Here is a 20,744-nt window from a genome sequence, read left to right on the forward strand (position 1 = left end):
GAAAATGGGCAATTGGTCAGGCAGGGACCATGTATTTTTGGACTCTGAAGAATTTATTACCCCAGCCACACTTGGTTATAATGACTTTCATGTTTATTGTCTGGAAGGATTAAGAAATAAAAGCAAATATTAAAAATAGGCTTCTTGAGGCTGATGCAGCCCAGAGAAAGCTGCCTGCTCCAACCCCACAGGAAGGCTGTGTTCTCTTCTAGAAGCTCTTGTGTGTTATTGTCTGAAGCGTTTACTGTGAAAATTTACAGGCCAAACGAAACTGCGACGATGACTGGAATTCTGCAAAGACGTTTGCTCTGAAACGGTCGGAGCTACGCATTTACTCATAAGCTGGTGGTATCAACTTAAATTTTTTTAAATTGTAGTCATTCCCGAATCATATGTCTTCTCCAAGGCAGGAAAGGCCCAGAGGGAATAATAACCGCATCTGTCTCCGCCTTCAAGATTCATGCATTATTGACGGTGCCTTCCTGACAGGGAACATCTGGATGAAAGTGAACAATTAGGCATCGAGCTAGATTCGCAGCCACTTCCCTGTAGGTCTAACTTTTCTTTAACCGAGTCCTCCATGTGCAGACACATGATTGGCTCTTACTCCTGAGTGACACACCCAGCTTCAGGCTTCCTTGTATGGAGCTGCCAGGTCTCTTTCTATCTGCTCTGTGGGCCACCATGGGCTTAGTTATCTGGGTGATGAGCAAATACCTATGTCTTCTATTAGGCTTTAAGGACAGATGAGATTCAAGCTGCCATACTGGGTTGGATCCACTGTCCATCTAATTTGGAGCTTGGCTTCTGCTAAAGGTGCTTGGTCATGGAGTTCCTGGTAGAATCTACTTCCAAAGGCACAGTGCTCAATGCCTCATTTCTTTCCATAGTCAACTCTGATGTTAACTCCTTCTGTTTTCGTGTATTAGAAACTTATTTGAACCCAGAATAAACAAAATTAAACATATTTCTTTACTGCAGTTTTCCCCCTAAGTCTTTAATATGCATAGTGAATCCCTATGCATAGAGAAATCTGGTTTGCAATATTTTGCTGAATTAGATGACCATGGGGCCTTCCCAGTCCTCAATGATTTCAAATCCTTCTCCTTGGTAGTAATTCATAGCTTGAAGTTCTTCATCATATAAGTACCATTTAAATGCTTGTGTCCTAAATGTACTGTTTTATTCTTGCTTACACTGAAGGTTATCTGTCGCTTTCATGCTGACTTACACAATCTTAGAAGAGTCTTAGAAACTTATCCCAAATGATTTAATATTTTTCACATCAGAAGAATTTGGAGAAATATACAAATGCATAAATTTCATGGTGTTCTCCCTCTCAGATGAGTTATAAAATTTGAAAATAAAATTAGCACTAACCTGGGTCCCCAATGAATCCTATTATTTATATATTTCCCTCAGAGGAGGATTAATTTATTCCCAGTTTTGTTCCTTGAAATTAAATCTATTTACTTCCTGACCCATAATAAATTTTTACACAATCCCAGGGTTACTTATTAATAGTCTTTGGAAAGAATCTAGCAAAGAGTCTGTAAAAATTCACATAAATCTACTCATTGCACCCTTTAAAAAATAATCTTTTAGGGTGAAAATCTGGCAGGCTAATCAGACAATATTTTCTCTAATAAAAAAAAAACTGTTGTTTCCCCAGTAACACTCAGCCATCTTTTAATATAAACCCCAATAACTTATCTGTCACTGGACCATGATTGCAATGGTGTCTTCTGAAACCAGGGATGCATCAATCAAATTTTCACTCCTTCTCTATCTATATTATCCCTGGTAAGACGTAAACCAAAACCCAATTTTATTTTAAATAAAACTAAGGATTCATGAAAGAATGCTGATTTTAAAGGAACTTTCAAGCCTTGTTGGCCATGGCAGCCTAATATGCAACAAATAAAGATGGTGCCATCCAAAGCTTTTTGAATATTAATGACACAGACCCAGGAAGTGAAGGACTTAGGCTGCCAGGGGATGAAGGGAAAAGCCTCAGAATTCAAGGGAAAACAACTCTCTATTTCAGGAATAAACACTGAAGTGGGGCTTCCCTGGCAGTCCAGTAGTTAAGACTCCGCACTCCCGATGCAGGGGGTGTGGGTTCAATCCCTGGTCAAGGAACTAAGACCCTGTTTGTTGCACAGTGCAGCAAAATAATGATAATAATAAACTCTGAGGTTTGATAATAAAAGTTCAAAAGCAACTTACAAATTCAGAAAGGACTGGGAATTATATTGATATTTCAAAGCTATTTCTGGGAAAACTGAGTCAGGTACCCTTGTCTGAGTGGACTCATGGCTCCTTGTGGGTTCCTGAGCTTCTCTCTTCCATCTCCTCCACCCCAGGCCCTCAGTGAGCCTCCTTCCCCTCTCTGTGTCTCTGTGATCTGCTTTCTCTATTTCTGCATGCGTAGGCCTGAGACCCTCTAAAGAGAGAGCCAAAAACTGGCTGCATCCTCTTACATAATTGTTCTTTGATGAAACTCTTTCTCTTTCATTTCCTTTTTATCCTAGTTGTAAAATATCCTTAGGTAGAAAGCTTCCTAGTTCTATGATTCCCCATCCATCCATCCATCCAGCAAATCATTATTGTGTACCCATCTTGTGCTTCATGCTATACAATGAACAACAAAGGAGAAAAATAAGTAAAATAAATGGAATGTTAGCTGGTGATAGTACTACAGAGAGAAATAAAACTGGGAAGGGAGTGGGGGGTTCTGGGGCCCAGCCCTTGCAAGCCTGGGGAGACTGCAGGTTGAGAAGGTCAGACAAGGGACCAAGAGGAAGATTGGAACCACCAGTGCATTCCACTTTGGCTTTAACCAGAATCCTGCCAGGGGACTTGTAAAGCATATAGATTCCCAGTCACCCTAGAAGTCCTTATTCTGCAGGTCCTGGGGTGTGCTGTGCTGTGCTAAGACGCTCAGTCATGTCCTACTCTTTGCAACCCTATGGACTGTAGCCCACCAGGCTCCTCTGTCCATGGGATTCTCCAAGCAAGAATACTGGAGACAGTTGCCATTTCCTACTCCAGGGGATATTCCTGATCCAGGGATCAAACACGAGTCTCTTGCGTCTCCTGCATTGGCAGGCGGGTTCTTTACTACTCACTAGCACCATCTGGGAAGCCCATAAGTTTTTATTTCTTTATTTATTTGACTGCACTGAGTCTTCATTGCCAGTGTAGGACCTCTTTAGTTGCAGCATATAAAATCTAGTTCCCTGACCAGGGATTGAACCTGGGCCTGCTGCCCTGGGAGCATAGAGTCTTAGCCACTGGACCCGCAGAGAAGTCCTTGGAATTAGCTGTTTTAAACAAGGATATTAGGTAATTTTCATACAGCTCCTGGTCACACAGGGCTTGAGAACCAGTGTCTAGAAAGCAAAAGCCAGTGAGAGGTTAAAGTCCAGGGGAGCATCCAGAAACCTTGAGGGTCATGGAAGCTGGGAAAGGAGGTAGTCAGGACACTGATATCTGGCGGCCAGCTCTCTCTTTTTCTCTCCTTCACCTAACTTCCATAGGATAGAAGAGCCTCCATCTGTCTACACCTTGGTGTAGAGTAACACTCCTTACTCAGAGCTCCAAACTCTTCTCTTCATATGCAGAGAGAGCTGCTTTGGGAATTAGGAAAACTTTACTCCCTACAAAGCTCCCAGCTCCAAGAATGCACCTGCCACCTACTTCTGAAGCAAAGATTCAGTGGGGGAGAGAAAATCCAGGACACAGTTTATGGAGCATGAAGCACGCAGACATTGGTTTAACATTCGAAAAATATTACCTTTGTCACGTGCTTATTAGTCCTCGTGTTTCTTTCTGTTTAAGCAGCATTTAACACCTTTGGCTGCTGCTTCCTCCTCGAAAAACATTTTCCCATCCACACTCTCCTAGACTTCGATGTCAAGCTGTTCTTCCCAAGTCATCTTTGCATTAACAGATCTCTCCTCTGCCCCTCACTTATTTATGGTTCTCCCTGCGACTCTCTTCTCATTCTCTGTACACATGGGGTGACCTCACCCATGTCTGGGTTTTCTGTCTTTTTTTTAAACTTACTTTTCTTTTTAAAAATTGAAATATAGTTGACATACAATATTATGTTAGCTTCAGGTGTACTACATGCTGATGTGACTTTCACATTCATTATGAAATGATGACTATCCTACGTCTAGTAACCATCTGTCCTCATATGAAGTTATTACAGTATTATTGGTCTTATTCCTTACACTGTATATTTATATCCCCGTAGCCCATCTTTCCTACCTTTCTCTCCTGAGCTCAAGATGTGCTGCCAACTTCTGCCTTAGATGTCACCCAGAAACCTTAAAGTCACCAGGTCTAAACTCTCCACAGGTGAGGACAAAGGTGACTCCCTCTGCCCGGAAACAGCATCCTTTCGATTGAAACCCAGGAACCTAAAGGGAACTGTATTGAGTAGAAAGATGATTTCCAATGGAGCTTTAAGTTTACTTGTAGATTATGTTAAACAATGAGATAGATCTGAAGCAAAACCTAGGGAATCTATGAAATTTCTTCCCCCTCTCTCTTTCCTCCACTCTCCTCACCCTCCCTCTTATTTCTTACCAGCCCCTTTCTCCTAGACATCTTAGTGCTACGAACCTCTTAGAGGAACTCTGTTTTCTGCAGCTAATTCAGGCACTAAGAATTTGATTTCTGAACCAAAAGGAGAAAATGCATTGGATCCCAGGAGCACTAAATTTGTTTGGGCAATGACACTGTATCAGTTTCTAGAGTGCACCCTGTAAAATGTTAAAGAAATCGAGACCCTGATAAGGGTCTTATCCTTTCTTTTATATGGACCATTTTTAAAACTTCTTTATTGAATTTGTTACAATATTGCTTCTGTTTTATGTTTTGGTTTTTTTGGCCCCAAGGCATATGAGATCTGAGCTCCCCAACCAGGGATGAACCCACACCCCCTGCAAATTGGAAGTTAAGGCTTAGCCACTCGACCACCAAAGAAGCCCCTCTTTTTTCTTTTGTTCCTTCAAAGAAACAGGGCACAAAACTGTCAAAAATAAACAAAATCTTTTTTTCTTACTTAGAAAAAAATCAGATACCCTTCATCAATTTCTTTTTTTTTTAAGGAATGATGAGATTCTTTCTGCATCTACAGTCATTGTTGACTCACAAATAAGGAAGTGTGACGTCACAACCTGTTTGAGCTCCTGATGTGAGCCCATGGTTTACCTAACTCTGCTCCTCCCTCCCCTCCTTCTGGTTAACTCAACATTGTGACCGGGTGTAAGAAAGGTGATCCAGATAATGCTTTACAGCTTTTTAAAGAAGCAGGCCCTTCCTTCAAACTAATTCTCACATGAATCCTCAGTCTATATAACACAGCTGACTGTGGAGCAGGGCTCTGGGCTCCACCTGTAGAAGGACAATCCCCTTCTCATATTTCCTTGTGGGGAATTTCTCTACCAGCGGTGGTTCCCAATTCCAGCTTTACATCAGAATTGCCTGGGGAGCTGTAAAGTCCCCTCAAAACCAGGCTGCATTCCAAACCAAACCAATTTCGTCTCCATGTGGGGCCCAGACAGCAATAGCTTGCAGAGCTCCCCAGGTGACATGACTGCATACCCACTCCAGCTCTACACGCCCTCCCATATCAGGCCCTGGCGCGGAAAGGAGGCACTGAGCATGCGCGGGCCTGCTCCTGAGGGACGGGGTCCACGCCCTTCTGCCGGGCTAGGCTGTTGGTGCCCCCTCACAGTGAAGCATTAGCAAGCCCACACTCCCTGAAGGCAGAGTTCATTTCTCAAACAGCTTTACCAGAGAGAAAGGAGGTTTCTCTCTGAAACAAGCGGAAACCCTTAGTGTTGTCTGGCACGTGTAAGCTTTGAAGCGAAAGTTAAAGTGTTAGTTGCTCTGATGGTGTCCAACTCTTTGCGACCCTGTGGACTATAGCCTGCCAGTCTCCTCTGCCCATGGACTTCTCCAGGCAAGATCCTGGAGTGGGTTGCCGTATCTTTCTCCAGGGGGTGTGAGCTTCCATCGGTGTTCAGTTGCTCAGTTGTGTCTGACTAATTGTGACCCGGTGGCCTGCAGCACGCCAGGCTTCCCTGTCCTTCACCATCTCCTGGAGCTTGCTCAAATTCATGTCCATTGAGTCAGTGATGCCGTCCAATCATCTCATCCTCTGTCATCCCCTTCTCTTCCTGCCTTCAGTCTTTCTCAGCATCTGGGTCTTTTCCAATAAATCAGCCCTTCATATCAGGTGGCCAAAGTGCTGGAGCTTCAGCTTCAGCATCAGTCCTTCCAATGAATATTCAGAGTTGATTCCTTTAGGATTGACTGGTTTGATCTCCTTCAAGGGATACTCAAGAGTCTTCTCCAACACCACTGTTTGAAAGCATCAATTCTTCACTGATTAACCTTTTTTATGGTCCAACTCTCACATCCATACAAGACTACTGGAAAAACCATAGCAGCCCCTTAGCCATTTCTCTTCAGAAGGGCTCAAGGACTCAGTCCTGAGCTGTTGCAGAATTCAGAATAGACATCAAAGTCAGACCAGCAGTTGAGGTGCCTTCAGTGAGGATCAAGTGAGAGTACTTGGCCTGGAAGCAGGACAAACAGTAGGTTTTATTTGTACAACTGGTAGGGAAGGGTGGATCCCTGGTTGGGGGAAGGAGGGAGCCCTGGGTTTAATAGCATCTTGTAAATGAGACTCTTCCCTCTGACTTGGCCATGAAGATTAGCCTGGGTGTGCCTGGCTGCCTGGAGGTCTGCCAAGGCCATTCTCATACCCCTCCCTAATAATCCCTGGCCATTTCTTCCCTATTTCAGACTTGACTCAAAGCTCTCCTTTGTTTCAGGATGTTCTCTAGTTCCTTACTATATAAAGACTGAAGACAGGAGAAGGGGACAACAGAGGATGAGATGGTTGGATGACATCATCGACTCAAAGGACATGAGTTTGAGCTAACTCTGGGAGATGGTGAAGGACGGGGAACCCTGGTGAGCTGCAGTGAGTGGGGTTGCAAAGAGATGGACATGACTGAGAGACTGAACAACAACATGTAAAGTGTGGTTCGCTGTTCAGAAGCATCTACATCACCGGGGAGCTTGTTAGAGATGCAGAATCTCAGGGTTCACCCCAGACCAACTGAATCAGAATCTGCATTTTAACAAGATCTCCAGGTGATCTGTTATACAGGAAAGTCTGGGGAGAGCCCCTCCAGTTTTCTCCTGGGTGCCCTCAAAGTGCCCTGGCCAGAGCTTGGGACTCAGCAGGAGAGCCCTGTGTGCATGCTGACTCACTACAGATTCATGGCAACTGGGGCTGTGATAGGTTGGAGAAAGGGAGGACTCTCCAGGACAGTTTCATGAGCTTTCTGGATAACAGGATTGAAGGGCACAGCGGGCAGGACATTGGACAAGTGACACAAAGTGAACCCCCTCTCCTCACAATCTGTAGAGAGGAAACCTGCTCCTTACAGAAGATACTCTGCATTTCTTGTGTCTTACCTCACTCAGTTTTTCAGGACTGAAAGCCACAGTCAGGACACTTCTGACCTCTTCCCATCTTTTGTCACGTAAGAACAGGACACTGTCGGCCACTGGTTTGGGCTCCAAACCCGTTGCCTTTTGGAAAGAGACAAGCAGAGAGTTAGGACTCCAGGATGCCCAAGCCAGCTTGGTGGTCACAGAGTCCACAATAAACACTCTGGTTAAAGTCACCCATGACCAACATTTAGATTTCTCTTGCAAGAGTATGAGGAATATAAAGTCTCATGGACAGTGATCTCAAGATCCATGGCTGAGGCCCCCTGGGAGCAGACAGGGAGGCTCCTCTGAGCAGACGGGGAGGCTCCTTTGGCCCCGTTCTACCTCGTTACTCTGTGGTCATCACCCTAGACAACTCAGTGGCTTCTGTGTGTTCCGTAGCCCCTTCCTGAGTGAACACTCCCTGAAGACCCAGCAGCAGGCTTCTTGGAGGTGGGCTGGTCTTTCCCGGGATTGAGTGTCATGTCTGAACTATGTGGCAAGGGGTTTTGTGTGGCTAGATTGGTTAGGTTGGGCCAGATGTCTGGGTCCTTGGTATGTGGGTGGGAGAGGGGAAGGGAAGAAAGAGAGTCCTTAAGAAGCATGTGTCAATGGAGCTGCTTCCAAGAGAGGGCCTGTCACCATGCTTGTGTGTGCTTTCCCTCATTCATTCATTCATTGTTCTCATTCAGCAAATGTTTGTTGAATGTCTATGTGAGAAGTTGCCTCTACAGTGCTAAATAAGGAAGACATTGCATTGACTCTCACCGAGTTGGTAGTCTAGTGGGGAAGCAGACGGCTCCTAAACCAACAGATAGCTATCATTATAGTTCAAGGGAAAGGATATGTTATGAAGGGGGTGATGTCCTTAGTTGCTCAGTCGTGTCCAACTCTTTGTGATCCCATGGACTGTAGAGCACCAGGCTCCTCTGTCCATGGGGTTTCTCCAGGCGAATTCTGGAGTGGGTTGCCTTGCCCTCTTCCAGGGGATCTTTCCAACCCAGGTCTCCCATATTGCTGGTGGATTCTTTACCATCTGTTCACCAGGGAAGCCCGAGAATACTGGAGTCGGTAGCCTATCCCTTCTCCAGGGATCTTCCTGACCCAGGAATTGAACCAGGGTCTCCTGCATTGCAGGTGGATTCTTTACCAACTGAGCTACCAGGGAAGCCCCTTATCAAGGGAATGGAGTGGGGGCAGCAAGGTGAGAAAATGATAGGGGATTAAATGGCCAGGAAGGCTTCTCTGAGGAGGAGATAGTCCTGCTGAATCTGGAAGCATGCCAAGAATGAGGTCTTCTCATCCCTTTAAAAAAAAAAAAAAAAAAAATATATATATATATATATATATATATATATAATTTATTTGGCTGTGTCCAGTCTTAGTTGCAGTGCACGAATTCTCTAGTTGTTGTGTGCTGGCTTAGATGCTCCATAGCATGTGGGATCCTAGTTCCCCGATCAGGGATCGAACCCATATCCCTTGCGTTGCACAGTGGATTCTTAACCACTGGACCACCAGGGAAATCCCTTCTCATCATCCCTTCTTCCCACGCCATTTTCTTCCTTCCTAAAACCAGCCACTCTGACCAAGTGGTCAAAACTAGGGGGCCTCCACAGCTGTTAAGAGCACCCCTAGCCCTAGGGCTGCAGGGTGAGGGGAAGTAGGGGGACCGGAGGACCAAGCTTTCTTCAGAACCACACATGTGATGTACGGTTTTGCTATTTCTTTTCACTATTTTAATTATAGTTGAAACGTGAAGCCAGCCACCATAACTCAAAAGCCTTGTAAGAACTCCTATTTAGAAGAAAATTATAATTTTCTGATAAAATATGAACACTCAAAATAAGCTATAAAACATAACTGCAAAGTATCTGGAGGAACTTAATTATATGTTATTAAATAGAACCAAGTTGCTGGGATATTTTTCTGCAGAGGAATACCTCTCTATATTTAGAATAAAATTCTTTAGGAGTACCGTGGTCACTATACAGAATTGTGGTTTTATGGAATTTTTAGAACATAACCCATTTGTTTAGGTTCCAGAGTCAAAGGAGAAAATTGTACATTATGTGTATTTATATGTTGGCAAATGCCAGTCCTGTGCTATGCTACATGTGATACAGCATTTCACTTCGAGGAAAGTTGGGTGGTGGTTTATGGGGTTCTGATGAAACAGGGTAAATTGGAGATGAGCCAAGGCTGATTGGATTTCGTGTCTGTCCTTCAGACCTAAGGATTGTCTCCATGAAAATTTTTATCTTGCGCTTAGAGGGGAAATCCAGTCCCCATGCAATATGTCAGCATTGGTCTCCCTTATCCGCCTGCCACGACAATACTGTCCCCTGGGCCTACAGTTTCTATTAGAATCCTTCCTTCATTGATGGAGGATTTCAGGGGCATTGGTTAGAGTAATGGTTTCATTTCTAGATATGATATGGAAGAGGGAAACAGCCAATTGGTCATTCCAGAAGAGTGGTCGGATGGTGAGGGGACAAGCTGACAGATCTAGGAATGAATAGCTGGAAAGCTTGGGAGATCAGATCATGGCCCTTAATCTGTGCTCAAAAGCTATTTCTTGAATGTATATTACATGGAAGAGGAAACTTGGCTTGTTTTTTGACCCTGGGTGATAGAATTGGGGTCAATAGTGGGAGCTGTGGGGAAAATTCCAGCTCATCTAAAGAACTTCCCAACAAAGTCAGAAGGTTCGAAGATAAAAATAACCTGCCTTGAGTGGTGAGCCCTGTTACTGGAGACTGTATCCTACTTCTTGGAAATTCTGCATGGGAGGTTTGAGTGGCCAGGGTGGAGCGGGGAGTATAAATGACTTTTAAGAACTCTCTCAGCCCTGAGGACTTAACCTCCAGATGACCACACCAGATATATATAGTTTAAAGGTATACATGTATCCATTCTTCCCCAAACTCCCCTCCTATCCAGGCTGCCACATGACCTTGAGCAGAGTTCCTGGTGCTATACAGTAGGTCCTTGTTGGTTATCCATTTAAAATATGGGCTTCCCTGGTGGCTCAGACAGTAAAGAGTCTGCCTGCAATGCAGGAGACTTGGGTTCGATCCCTGGGTCAGGAAGATCCCCTGGAGGAGGAAATGGCAACCCACTCTAGTATTCTTGCCTGGAAAATCCCATGAATGGAGGATCCTGACAGGCTACAGTCCACAGGGTCACACCGGGTAGAGGGGGTTGTCTAAATGACTTTTAAGAACTTTCTCAACCTCAAGGACTTAACCTCCTGATGACCACACCAAATATAGTTTAAACATATACATGTGTCCATTCTCTCCCAAACTCCCCTCCCATCAGGCTGCCACATGACATTGAGCAGAGTTCCAGGTGCTATCCAGTAGGTCCTTGTTGCTTATCCATCTAAAATATAGCAGTGTGTACACGACCTTCCCAAACTCCCTAACTATCCCCCTTCCTCCCATCCTTTCCCCCTGGGAACCAATAAGTTCCTTCTCTAAACCACCTCAGCTATTTTAAAATTAGTTTGTTTCAAAGTGCAAGTTGCTCAGTTGCGTCTGACTCTGCAATCCCATGGACTATAGCCCACCAGGCTCCTCTGTCCATGGGATTCTCCAGACAAGAATACTGGAGTGAGCAGCCATTCGCTTCTCCAAGGGATCTTCCCCACCCAGGGATAGAACCTGGCTCTCCTTCACTGCAGGCAGATTCTTTACTGTCTGAGCCACCAGGGAAGCCAGTTTGCTTGTTTACACACACACACACACACACACACACACACATATAATACATGTATTTTTTAGTTGTGGCAAAATACATATAATGTAACATTTACCATCTTAACCATTTTTAAGTGGACAGTTCAGTGGTATTAAAGACATTCACATTGTTGTGGAACCATCGCCCCATCCATCCCCAGAACTTCATCCTGCATAACTGAAACTCCACACCCGTGTCACAAATAACTCCCCATCCATCCCCCTCCCCCAGCCCTGTCTACACATAATCACTGATTAGATGTACTGAGCGAGGCCTTTGAAAGGCACAGGGGGCTTGGCCTGCAGGAATGAGACTGGTAAAACTGATGGGGCCAGACTGTGGGTGCTGAGGCAGGAAGGGGAGACCCAGCTGAAGAAGGGAGGTCCACGGGAACCAGGCTCCACTCAGACTCTGGTCAGGGGCTTCCGGACTGCAGGCCATAACCGGTCATGAATGAATGTTGTGGATGGCAACCGCATTGAAAAGAAAAGAGAGAGAAACAAGGAATGGGGCAGAGTAGAAAATATTAGAGGGACATTTTGTGAAGCGAGGGGAAGGGTTTTGTTGCCGAATTTTTGTTCAAGATCGGGATATTTACGGGTGTGTCTGCGAGAATGTTGGAGAGAGTATGTGAGTGTGTGTATGTGAGAGAGAAAGCGTTCAGTGTTGTGTCCTGACGTGAAATACATTTCTTACCGGAGGTCACAGTCAGAAACGTTAGAAAACCCTACTCTAACCCCGAACCTGAGAGACATCCTCACCCTCAGCTGAAATCGTGTTGGTCACCACACTGCCAAGCTGCGCACATTTATTGAGAACCTACTATTAATATGTGCCAGTGCCGTGGTGGCTCTGAAACTATTGAGTCAAAGAATGGAACCCTTGTCCTCAAAGAGCTCACAGCTGATTTGGATATGGAGAAGGGGTGGTTTATAACCAATACTGTGCATCTCATAAGAGTCAAAATGCTTTTCACATCATTTCATTAGTTTGGGGATAATAGTTAGGAAACTGTCCTGACAAGCAGCATGGTTCAGCAGTGGCCTCATGGCTCCCTTGCTAAATTTCCCTCAGACAGTTGAAGGTGTCTGTCTTTTCAATTAAGATCTTTTAAAAAAAAAAATGTTGTGGCTGCTCTGGGTCTCCACTGGGCGTGTGGGCTTTCTCTAGCTGTGGAGTTGGGCTCCAGAGCACGTGGGCTCAGTAGTTGTGCTCGGGCTTAGTTGCCCCTCGGCATGTGGAATCCTAGTTCCCTGACCGGGGATCAAACCTGGGTTTCCTGCTTTGGAAGGCAGATGCTTAATCAATGGGCCACCAAGGAAGTTCCTCAGTTAAGACTCTAAAATAGAGTCTAACTCAGACCAGCTAAGCATAAACTTCAAACACTGAAGAATCAAACAATCCTGAGGAGCAGATTATTCAAGCCGATTCCTCTGCATTCTGTGCTCACATGAAGTGAAGAAGCATGCATTGGGTGATTTATCACGGGCCAAACCAGTGTTTCTCCACTGGCCCAGTGGAGCCACGTAAGAACTACCAGCCTCTTCCCAGAGTGCTGCAAAATGCATGCAATGCACATTTGCTGTAAATGGGCACGTGTGTTACCATGAAAAAGGCATAATGGGATATAAAGCCATAGCCAAAAATAGTTTTCTTATGTCCTGGAATATGCCAGAGAGTTGACGAAAGGCCTGTATCAGCTCTGTGATATCCTGGCAGGGCAGTCCACAGTTCTCACATGACCACACGGAGCTGCAGGCAGCAGGTAAACAGAGCAAGGTGATTTAAAGACTCAAGAGATGCTGTCCTACTTCAGTGGTCAGGCTGAGTGTTGCTGATTTGCTTGGTGTTAAGTATGTCAAGGAGGCTGCAGAAATATTGCTATCAGAAAGGATGCCGTGATCGCAGAAAGGCCAGGTCTGTGGTTATAGTCTTCCTCACACAACCTCGCACAGATAAGGATGCAGAGGGTTACTGCCCATCTTTCTCCTACCCCCAGGGGTGTGAAACACTGTGCCCTGCCCCTCAGTCTATTACAGTCAATGAAAACCCTAGGATTCTGTCACCTGGGGAACCCACAATCCTAGGCGTGAGAACATACACTATTTTCAACATATGACTACTGCTATCTGGCTGTACAAAGACTGAGCAACTGAGCCAACTGAGCAGGTGTTTATTTTGGTGTTTTGAAGTATTTAAAGTGTTGCATCTCCACAAGACAATTTTTGTCCCTTCACTCTTTGCCAGTAGAAGATGGTCATGAACATCACACCGTCTTCCTTCTCTCGGCTTCAGACTATGACCAGACCAAAAGCATGGCCTCCAAGTAAGGGATGTGGCATGTCCAGGGCTCAAGGGGACCCAGGACATTTTATTTAAGGTTCAGGGGACAAGTGGGGCTTACCCCAACTTGGGCTCCGTCTGCCAACTCAGCACCAGCCAATGAAAGGTGAGAGGGTGGGGAGTCTTCTAATTTGAACAAAGACAAGAACTGGGTTATGGCAGCCCTGCCTAGGAAAGTTCAGGAACACAACCACTGAGAGACCAGAATTACTTCTATGGCTTATTTCCTGATCTCTTCCCAGAATTCTAGCCATTAATCTCCTAGTTTACACATTTTTAAATTTTTCGGTTGCTCTGGGTCTTCGATGCACAGGCTTAAGTTGCCCCACAGCATGTGGGATTGCAGTTCCCTGACCAGGGACTGAACCCATGTCCCCTGCATTGGAAGGTGGGTTCTTAACCATTGGACCACCAGGGAAGTCCCTACACATTTGTTTTTACTTCTGCCACCACAAAAGTCAGAGAGGGAAGATATGAATCTAAGATTTTACTTATTTCTCTTTTAAAAATTTAAAGATGGCTTCCTAGTGAACCAAAGGTTTAGTAAGACAGAAATATAAAATTATTTTCAACAAGATTTTGAAGTTTAGAAAAGCTCTGCAAGGCACTGATAGAACAGCTGAGGGTTCAGTCAATACCTCTTGGCACTGCTACTACGTTACTGAGGCTTCACGGAACACCCGGGGCCCTGCAAGATGTTTGAGATCATCAAGTGCAATTCCCCAGCTTTGGCTTTTTTAGAAATGGGAAAAGCTGGTGAGAGGAGAGACCTGCAGGTTGCAGGCATCCCACTGTGGCCACTCCCATGGGGGCTTCCTGTGGGTGGGGCAGCCCTGGAGGAGACGCGCTTGGCTCAGGATGCAGGGTTTCCTGTGCACGGTACGATGTTTCACATAAAACAATAAGACCTGGGACTTCCTGGTGGTCCAGTGGTTAAGAATCCACCTTCCAATGCTGGGGACTCAGGTTCGATCCCTGGTGAGGAACGAAGATGCCACATGCCAAGGGGCAACTAAGCCCATGGACCACAAGTACTGAGATTGTGCCCTGAAATGAAAGATCCCTCATGACACAACTAAGACCCAACACAGTCAAATAAATAAATATTAAAACAAACCAAAAAACCCAATGAGAGGAGGGAGGTGGGAGGAAGGCTCAAGAGGGAGGGGACATATGTACACCTATGGCTGATTCATGTTGATGTTTGACAGAAACCAATACAATTGGTTGGTTGTAAAGCAATTATCCTTCAATTAAAAATAAATAAATTCAATTATATATTAAAAACCCAATGAGAACTGCCTCAAAACGGACAGGGGCCAGGCAAATTAGGTCACACACCTGTGCTTCTGGTTCTATGCAGTCTGTTTAGGCTTTAAGCAAGAATGGTCCCCAGAGCTATGGATCCATCATGTGAACTGACACTTCTTGAGAAATGCAAAGCTGAAAAAAGTAGTCAATGTTTGACTTGGTGATGAGAGCTTCCCTGTTATGGACCAAAACCATCCTCACAACTTAAATCTTCCTGCACCCACTTGAAAACCAGAATGTTTTCTCTGACTCAATGTTTTATTTAAAAGAAAGAGGCCCAGAAACTCTAGATGAGTGAAGATTCCAAAGCTGTCAGCAGAGAGGTGCTGGCTGCAGGTGGAGGGGACATGTTTGGGGCTAGCTGGCCGAGGCTCTTTCGTCCTCAGTGAGTGGCAGCAGGCTGGTCCCTGGGGGCCCAGCTCAGGTGGCCTGACCCACCTGGAGTGCTGGGTGGAGTTTGCCTCGCTCTTGAGCTCTGCAACCAGCCACACGCTCCTGCTCCTGGGATGGGGCCTGACTACAGATGCAGTGGGTTATAAAGGTCTGCAGTGACGCATTTGCCTCAGAACTTTGGCACTCTTTGCTGGTGCCAGGGGCCTTGTGGCTTCACACAAACTCATTCTAAGATTCCAGTGTCCTTGCAGTGAGATGGCTAAGGTAGCCTTGAAGGGGCTGCCTCCGGGGAATCAGGCCCGGGGTTTATGTGCGTGCTAAGTACTAAGTCACTCAGTGGTGTCCGAATCTTTGTGAACCTATGGACCATAGTCCAACAGGCTCCTTTGTCCAAGGGATTTCCCAGGCAAATATACTGGGGTGGGTTGCCATCCCCTCCTCCAGGGGATCTTCCCGACCCAGGGATCAAACCCACATCTCTTTTGTCTCCTGCATTCGTAGGTGGGTTCTTTACCCTAGTGCCATCTCAGAAGCAGGTTTTATGGTCCTGGATAAAACCACTCACCAACTCCATCATGTAGTTTTACATGTGAGTTAACAGTGTGGCTGGACCTGTGTCTGGATGGTTGACCCCAAGTTGCCTGCGAGGACCTGAGGGTTGGCACCCCCACCCCACACACGTGTGACCACCACCACCTTCCAGTCCACTCCACAAACACATAACAAAACTGGGCAATGGGCACGCCTGCTGCCTGACCCGCTTGCCAGGTCAGACCAGAACTCAAGAGCTCCAGGTGGTAGCTTTAGTGGTTAAGCTCCCCCAGTCTGAATCTGCATCCAGGTAGACCAACCTCATGTGGGCCAAAGACCCCCCACCCCTTCCTCTTATCACCCTTCCCACAGCTTCCCAACCCTGAGCCTTCCTGACAAGCCAGGAATGAAATGGTCTACTACTGGTAAGACCATTTCTGCTGAGTCACATGGACCCAGCTCCAGTTTCTGCAGATTGAAAAAAAAAAAGAAAAGAGCTGCCCCCTGGCTTCACCAAGTACCTGATAGCCACAAGGAGCTAAGTAAAAATATCTGCATAAAAATAACCAAGACCGGAAGTGCTGGGAAAACTGAGGTTCTGTATATGTTAAAGAGAATGATTGGGGTTTAACGATAAAGTGTGGTTGCACCCAACCGGAAGCAACTTGAGGAAGTGCTGAAAGCGTAAGAGAGGCCCAAGGGGTCCATTTGGAAAACAGGAGAGAGCAGTTGCATTCCACTGAGTGCCTTGAAAATGTGAATTGGAAAACTCGAAATACTAGCTGCCAACCTGGGTCCAACCCATAGAGTTTGTTCAGCCCCGTGTTCTTAAGCTGGAAAAAAACGTATCATTAAACAGTTTTTTAATTCAAATATATGCTCAGTACTGACTTATGTCAGGGAGTTCCCCATGGTGGCACCCCACCTCCAGCCAAATGTGTCCTATTTAGTCCCTCATGGGATGCCTACAGCCGACATCCAAGTTCAAAGGTTAACCCATCCCCGCCACTCTCCACCAAGCTGTCATGCGTACACATAAGTCAAGCCTGGATTGTGAGCAGAGACGGGTTCTCAGAGTTGGAACATAAAACCATGCATTATGTAAGTTCCTTTTCACTTAATGCATCAAACTAATATGCGGAGGTCTTTTCTGTATCACGAGGGACCATTTGGTAGAGGCTTACACAGAGTAAGCATTTAGCGTTTACTGAATGAATGTGTAATAAAGCTGAATCGCTAAACACTCAAGTGAACATGGCTTATTAGAGGGGAGGCGGCATGGTGTCAGGAAGAAGAAATCACGCCTTACTAATCTCCTTGAGTTCTTTGAGCAGATACATAAGCATATGGATAAGAGGTAACCGCAGAGCCCAATTTAATTTGACTTTCAAAACCTATGAGAAAATCCCACTCTAAAGATGGTCTTCTAGAAATTGAGTCACTAAGGATTGTTTTTATCATGAATATGGGATTGGCTTAAAGACCATAAACTAAGCTGAAGATAAGTAGGTATATTCCCAGATGGAAAACTATAAACATTGGGATTTCCTAGAGATCTAATCCTTGATGGATCTTCTCACATGTTTGTGAATGACTTACAAGAGGAAGAGTATATATTGAATCTCCAAGTACTACCTCAATCATCTGGGGAGAATGTTAAGTTGATGGAGAGTCAATTCAGTTTGAACAAGGGTATATTGGATACTGAGGAGTCATTATGTGGTTGGGCCCTGGGGTATAAAAAAGAAGGATAAGCTTAAAGTTATTCAAGTTAGGGTGAAAGTCATGCATTCATTTACAGCAAATAGTCAAAGGCACAGTGGGAGTGACCGTGAAAATAATGGGAGTGACGTGGTTCAGGGGTGCCCAACCTCTGGGATCTAATGCCTGATGATCTGAGGTGGAGCTGATGTAATAATAATAGAAATAAAGTGCACAATAAGTGTGATGTGCTTGAATCATTCTGAAACTATTCCCCACACCAAGCCTGTTGAAAAAATTATCCTTCATGAAACCAGCCCCCAGTGCCAAAAAGGTTGGGTACCACTGATGCAGATGATCAATGCTGTTAGAGTTAAGAGAGGGGGAATAGTAAATGAGAGTTGAAGTAGGGAAGGTTTTATGGGGGAGAAAGAATTTGAGGAGAGCCTGGAAGAATACCCAGGGTTGGGACAGGGGTAGGAAAGGTGGGGGATTCTCTTGTTAATAGCAATTGGACATGATGCTCTGGGACTGGAAGGTGAGTGTGTTTGGGGCAAGTAACCAATTACTGCGTGAAACCTTGACAATCCAGAAACATCACCTAGGCAGCTGTTAACAGTAGTGGCAGTAGGAAAAGCCCTGGACTTGGATTGGGAGACGGCACATGGGTTCTATTAGTCTTCCTCCTATAACCTGGGTCTTATTTCTTTGTCAGTAAAATACAGATGATAACTGTACCAGTCTCATAAGTTTCTGTGAAATTTAATGCAAATAAACACTCTGGACAGCTCAACCAGTACAGAACGCAGGCGGGCACTGCTAATTTCTTTAAGAAGACAGTCTCAGCCACTTCACCTCTAATAAACCTTTCCCTTTTCCCATTCTGGGTGGAGCAGTGTTTTCCATGCTCACCATTCTATATTATCCTGGTTTCCTTCCTCTCTGGCTCTGTCATTAGACTATGAGCTCCTCGAGAACAATACTGAGTTTTCTATCTCTTTCTAATCGGTACCTAGGCAGTGCCTGGTATATATCACAAGTGTGCAAAGGTTGGTAAAATAACCAACAAAAGAGTGAATATATTCCTATAAGAATGTATAGGAATGAATACATTCCTATAAGTGAACACTATTCCTATAAGGATGGAAGATGAGTTTAATTTGACAAAAAAAAAAAAAGATTGGCACATAGAGATTCTCTAAATTCTCACAAGCAACTGTTTATTCATTCACTTTAGACTATTTTCCGAAAATCAGCATGAAGGCTGTTGATAAGAATCCTTATCTCCTCGTTTTTTGAAAATATGGACAGCCCTGACCTGTGCCATTTTCTGTCATCTCTTCCATTCTTTGGGCTTTCTCATCAAAGACAAAGAGTAGGATATGTACTTTGCAAAAAAAAAAGATGGAATATATACCTCCTTTAGTGGGTTAGAGACTTGTTACTTGGGGATGAATTTCCCTCATCATGTTACTTGTCTTCCTTTTCCAATCTTAAGACATTGATACTCTCTGGGAAAGATGTAAGCACAGGAATCTTGAAACGTTACTTTCCCTCTGATATTTATTAACCTTCCTTGGTCTTCCTCAAACGCTTGACCTATGCTCTCTGGATTCCTCTAGCTTTGAACACAGCTTTAAAAACCCTCCCGGTTTCAGCATTTTTATCAGCTACCACTTCTCTTGAGCTTTCGCTTTCTTGAAGCATTTTTTAAATGTAAACGCTATTCTTTTGCAACAGTCCATCTCTTTTGAAAACTCGAATTCACTGGGGAGCTCAGTTTTGAGTTGAACTGATCTAAACCCTGTAAGAGGCCCAATCACGTCCCTGTTAGATGTGACGTGTGGTCCTTGCATCTTAGAAGGATTCCCCCTCCATCCATATGCAGAAAGAAAATTACATACCATTCTGTTGGTAAAGTTACTGAACTTCTCAACCAACACCTGCTCAATCATGTCTGGCTCAGAGATAACAATAAACATCAGACGACCAAGATAGTACCTGGGAGGAAGAAGAGAATTACTTTAAAATGTTTAACTTAAAATTACTTTAAAATGATAAATGTTGTATTTATCTGCTCTCTTCTCCTTTCCATAAAGAATTCTCAGTGGCTTAGAATCAGGGATCAAGGATAAATAGGGAGTAAAGGTGTGGAGAAGATGAGGAAATGCATGTGCTAAGCATGAGGAAGAGCAGAGCTCTGATGACCTAACATCAAACTTCATTCCACAAACATTTATGGAATCCCACCTGGTACCAGTCCCTGGAGACTCTGGGATGAATAAGAGACAGTGTTTAGCCCCAGGAAACTCACCCCCTTGATGGGAAAGACAGATCTGTAAGTTTAAACACAATAATAAAGAATTTATAGGATCCAGTAGTAAGACCAAGAAGGAAAATGGTACAGGTCAGTGTTGTCCCTATTTTCCAAAACTGGGGAGACAAGCATTCTAGCAAGAGAAGATCAGCGACTTGTATATACTGATCCTTGGGAAAAAGCCTAAAGTGTATTGGCAAACCTTTGTGAGAATCCAGGGACGATGAAGCCTGCTGGGGAAAGACTGAACAGCTGGGTCTATATACCTCCACGTGAAGGCGCTTAAGAGATGCTATGACGCTGACGAAGACACAGAGACTCCCCTAGTGGTCCAGTGGTTACGGCTTAGCCTTCCAGTGCAGGGGATTCGAGTTCAATCCCTTGTTGGGGAGGCTAAGATCACACAAGCCTCGGGGCCAAAACCCCAAAACATCAAACAGAAGCAATATTGTAACAAATTCAATAAAGATTTTGAAAATGATCCGCATCAAAAAAATCTTAGAAAAAAAAAAGAAATGGAGGAAAGTCTCAGGCAGTCAGCAGTGGTGAATGCCAACGGGAAGCTGTTTAAGGACATACTGTTGTTTATTTATTAAATAGATCTTGCTATTTATTGAAGTTCAGGGGGGCATAAAAGCATCCAAGACCCCGTTATAGCCGTCAAGGGTCTCAGAGCCTGGTGGCAGTAGCAATTAAGTAATCACCATGCACTGTGACATCTGGCAAGCTTGGGTGACATTGGGCACAGCCCAATGAAAGCCTGGAGAAGAGAGAATGAAGCCTTCCTAGAGGTGGTACTTCCTAAAGTGAGTTTCAAAGGAAGGGCAAGAATTAGTCCAGATAGGTGGGTGGCAAAGGGGAGTGAGGGTGTGGCAAG

The 20,744-nt window shown here is 44.8% G+C and overlaps 1 protein-coding gene across 2 annotated transcripts in view; it reads right to left on the bottom strand.

Moving 5' to 3' along the window:
* The window catches only part of TBXAS1 (thromboxane A synthase 1), a 173,368-nt gene that overhangs the window by 74,513 nt on the left and 78,111 nt on the right, over nt 1-20,744 (bottom strand). Inside the window, exons 4-5 of one of the 2 annotated variants that reach the window (XM_086395283.1) lie at nt 19,455-19,551; nt 7,510-7,626 (exon numbers count right to left, since the gene is read on the bottom strand). In XM_086395283.1, coding sequence (XP_086251409.1) covers nt 7,510-7,626; nt 19,455-19,551 — 214 coding nt within the window. Of the gene's footprint in view, nt 1-4,278; nt 4,441-7,509; nt 7,627-19,454; nt 19,552-20,744 lie in introns of those variants that run through there. The other variant, XM_086395284.1, reaches the window with a different exon arrangement.

The sequence above is a fragment of the Bos grunniens genome, chromosome 4 (genome assembly GCF_055505025.1).
Source record: "Bos grunniens cultivar Pamir isolate PY7600 chromosome 4, Bosgru_T2T1.0, whole genome shotgun sequence".
In the NCBI taxonomy this organism is placed as follows: Eukaryota; Metazoa; Chordata; class Mammalia; order Artiodactyla; family Bovidae; genus Bos; species Bos grunniens.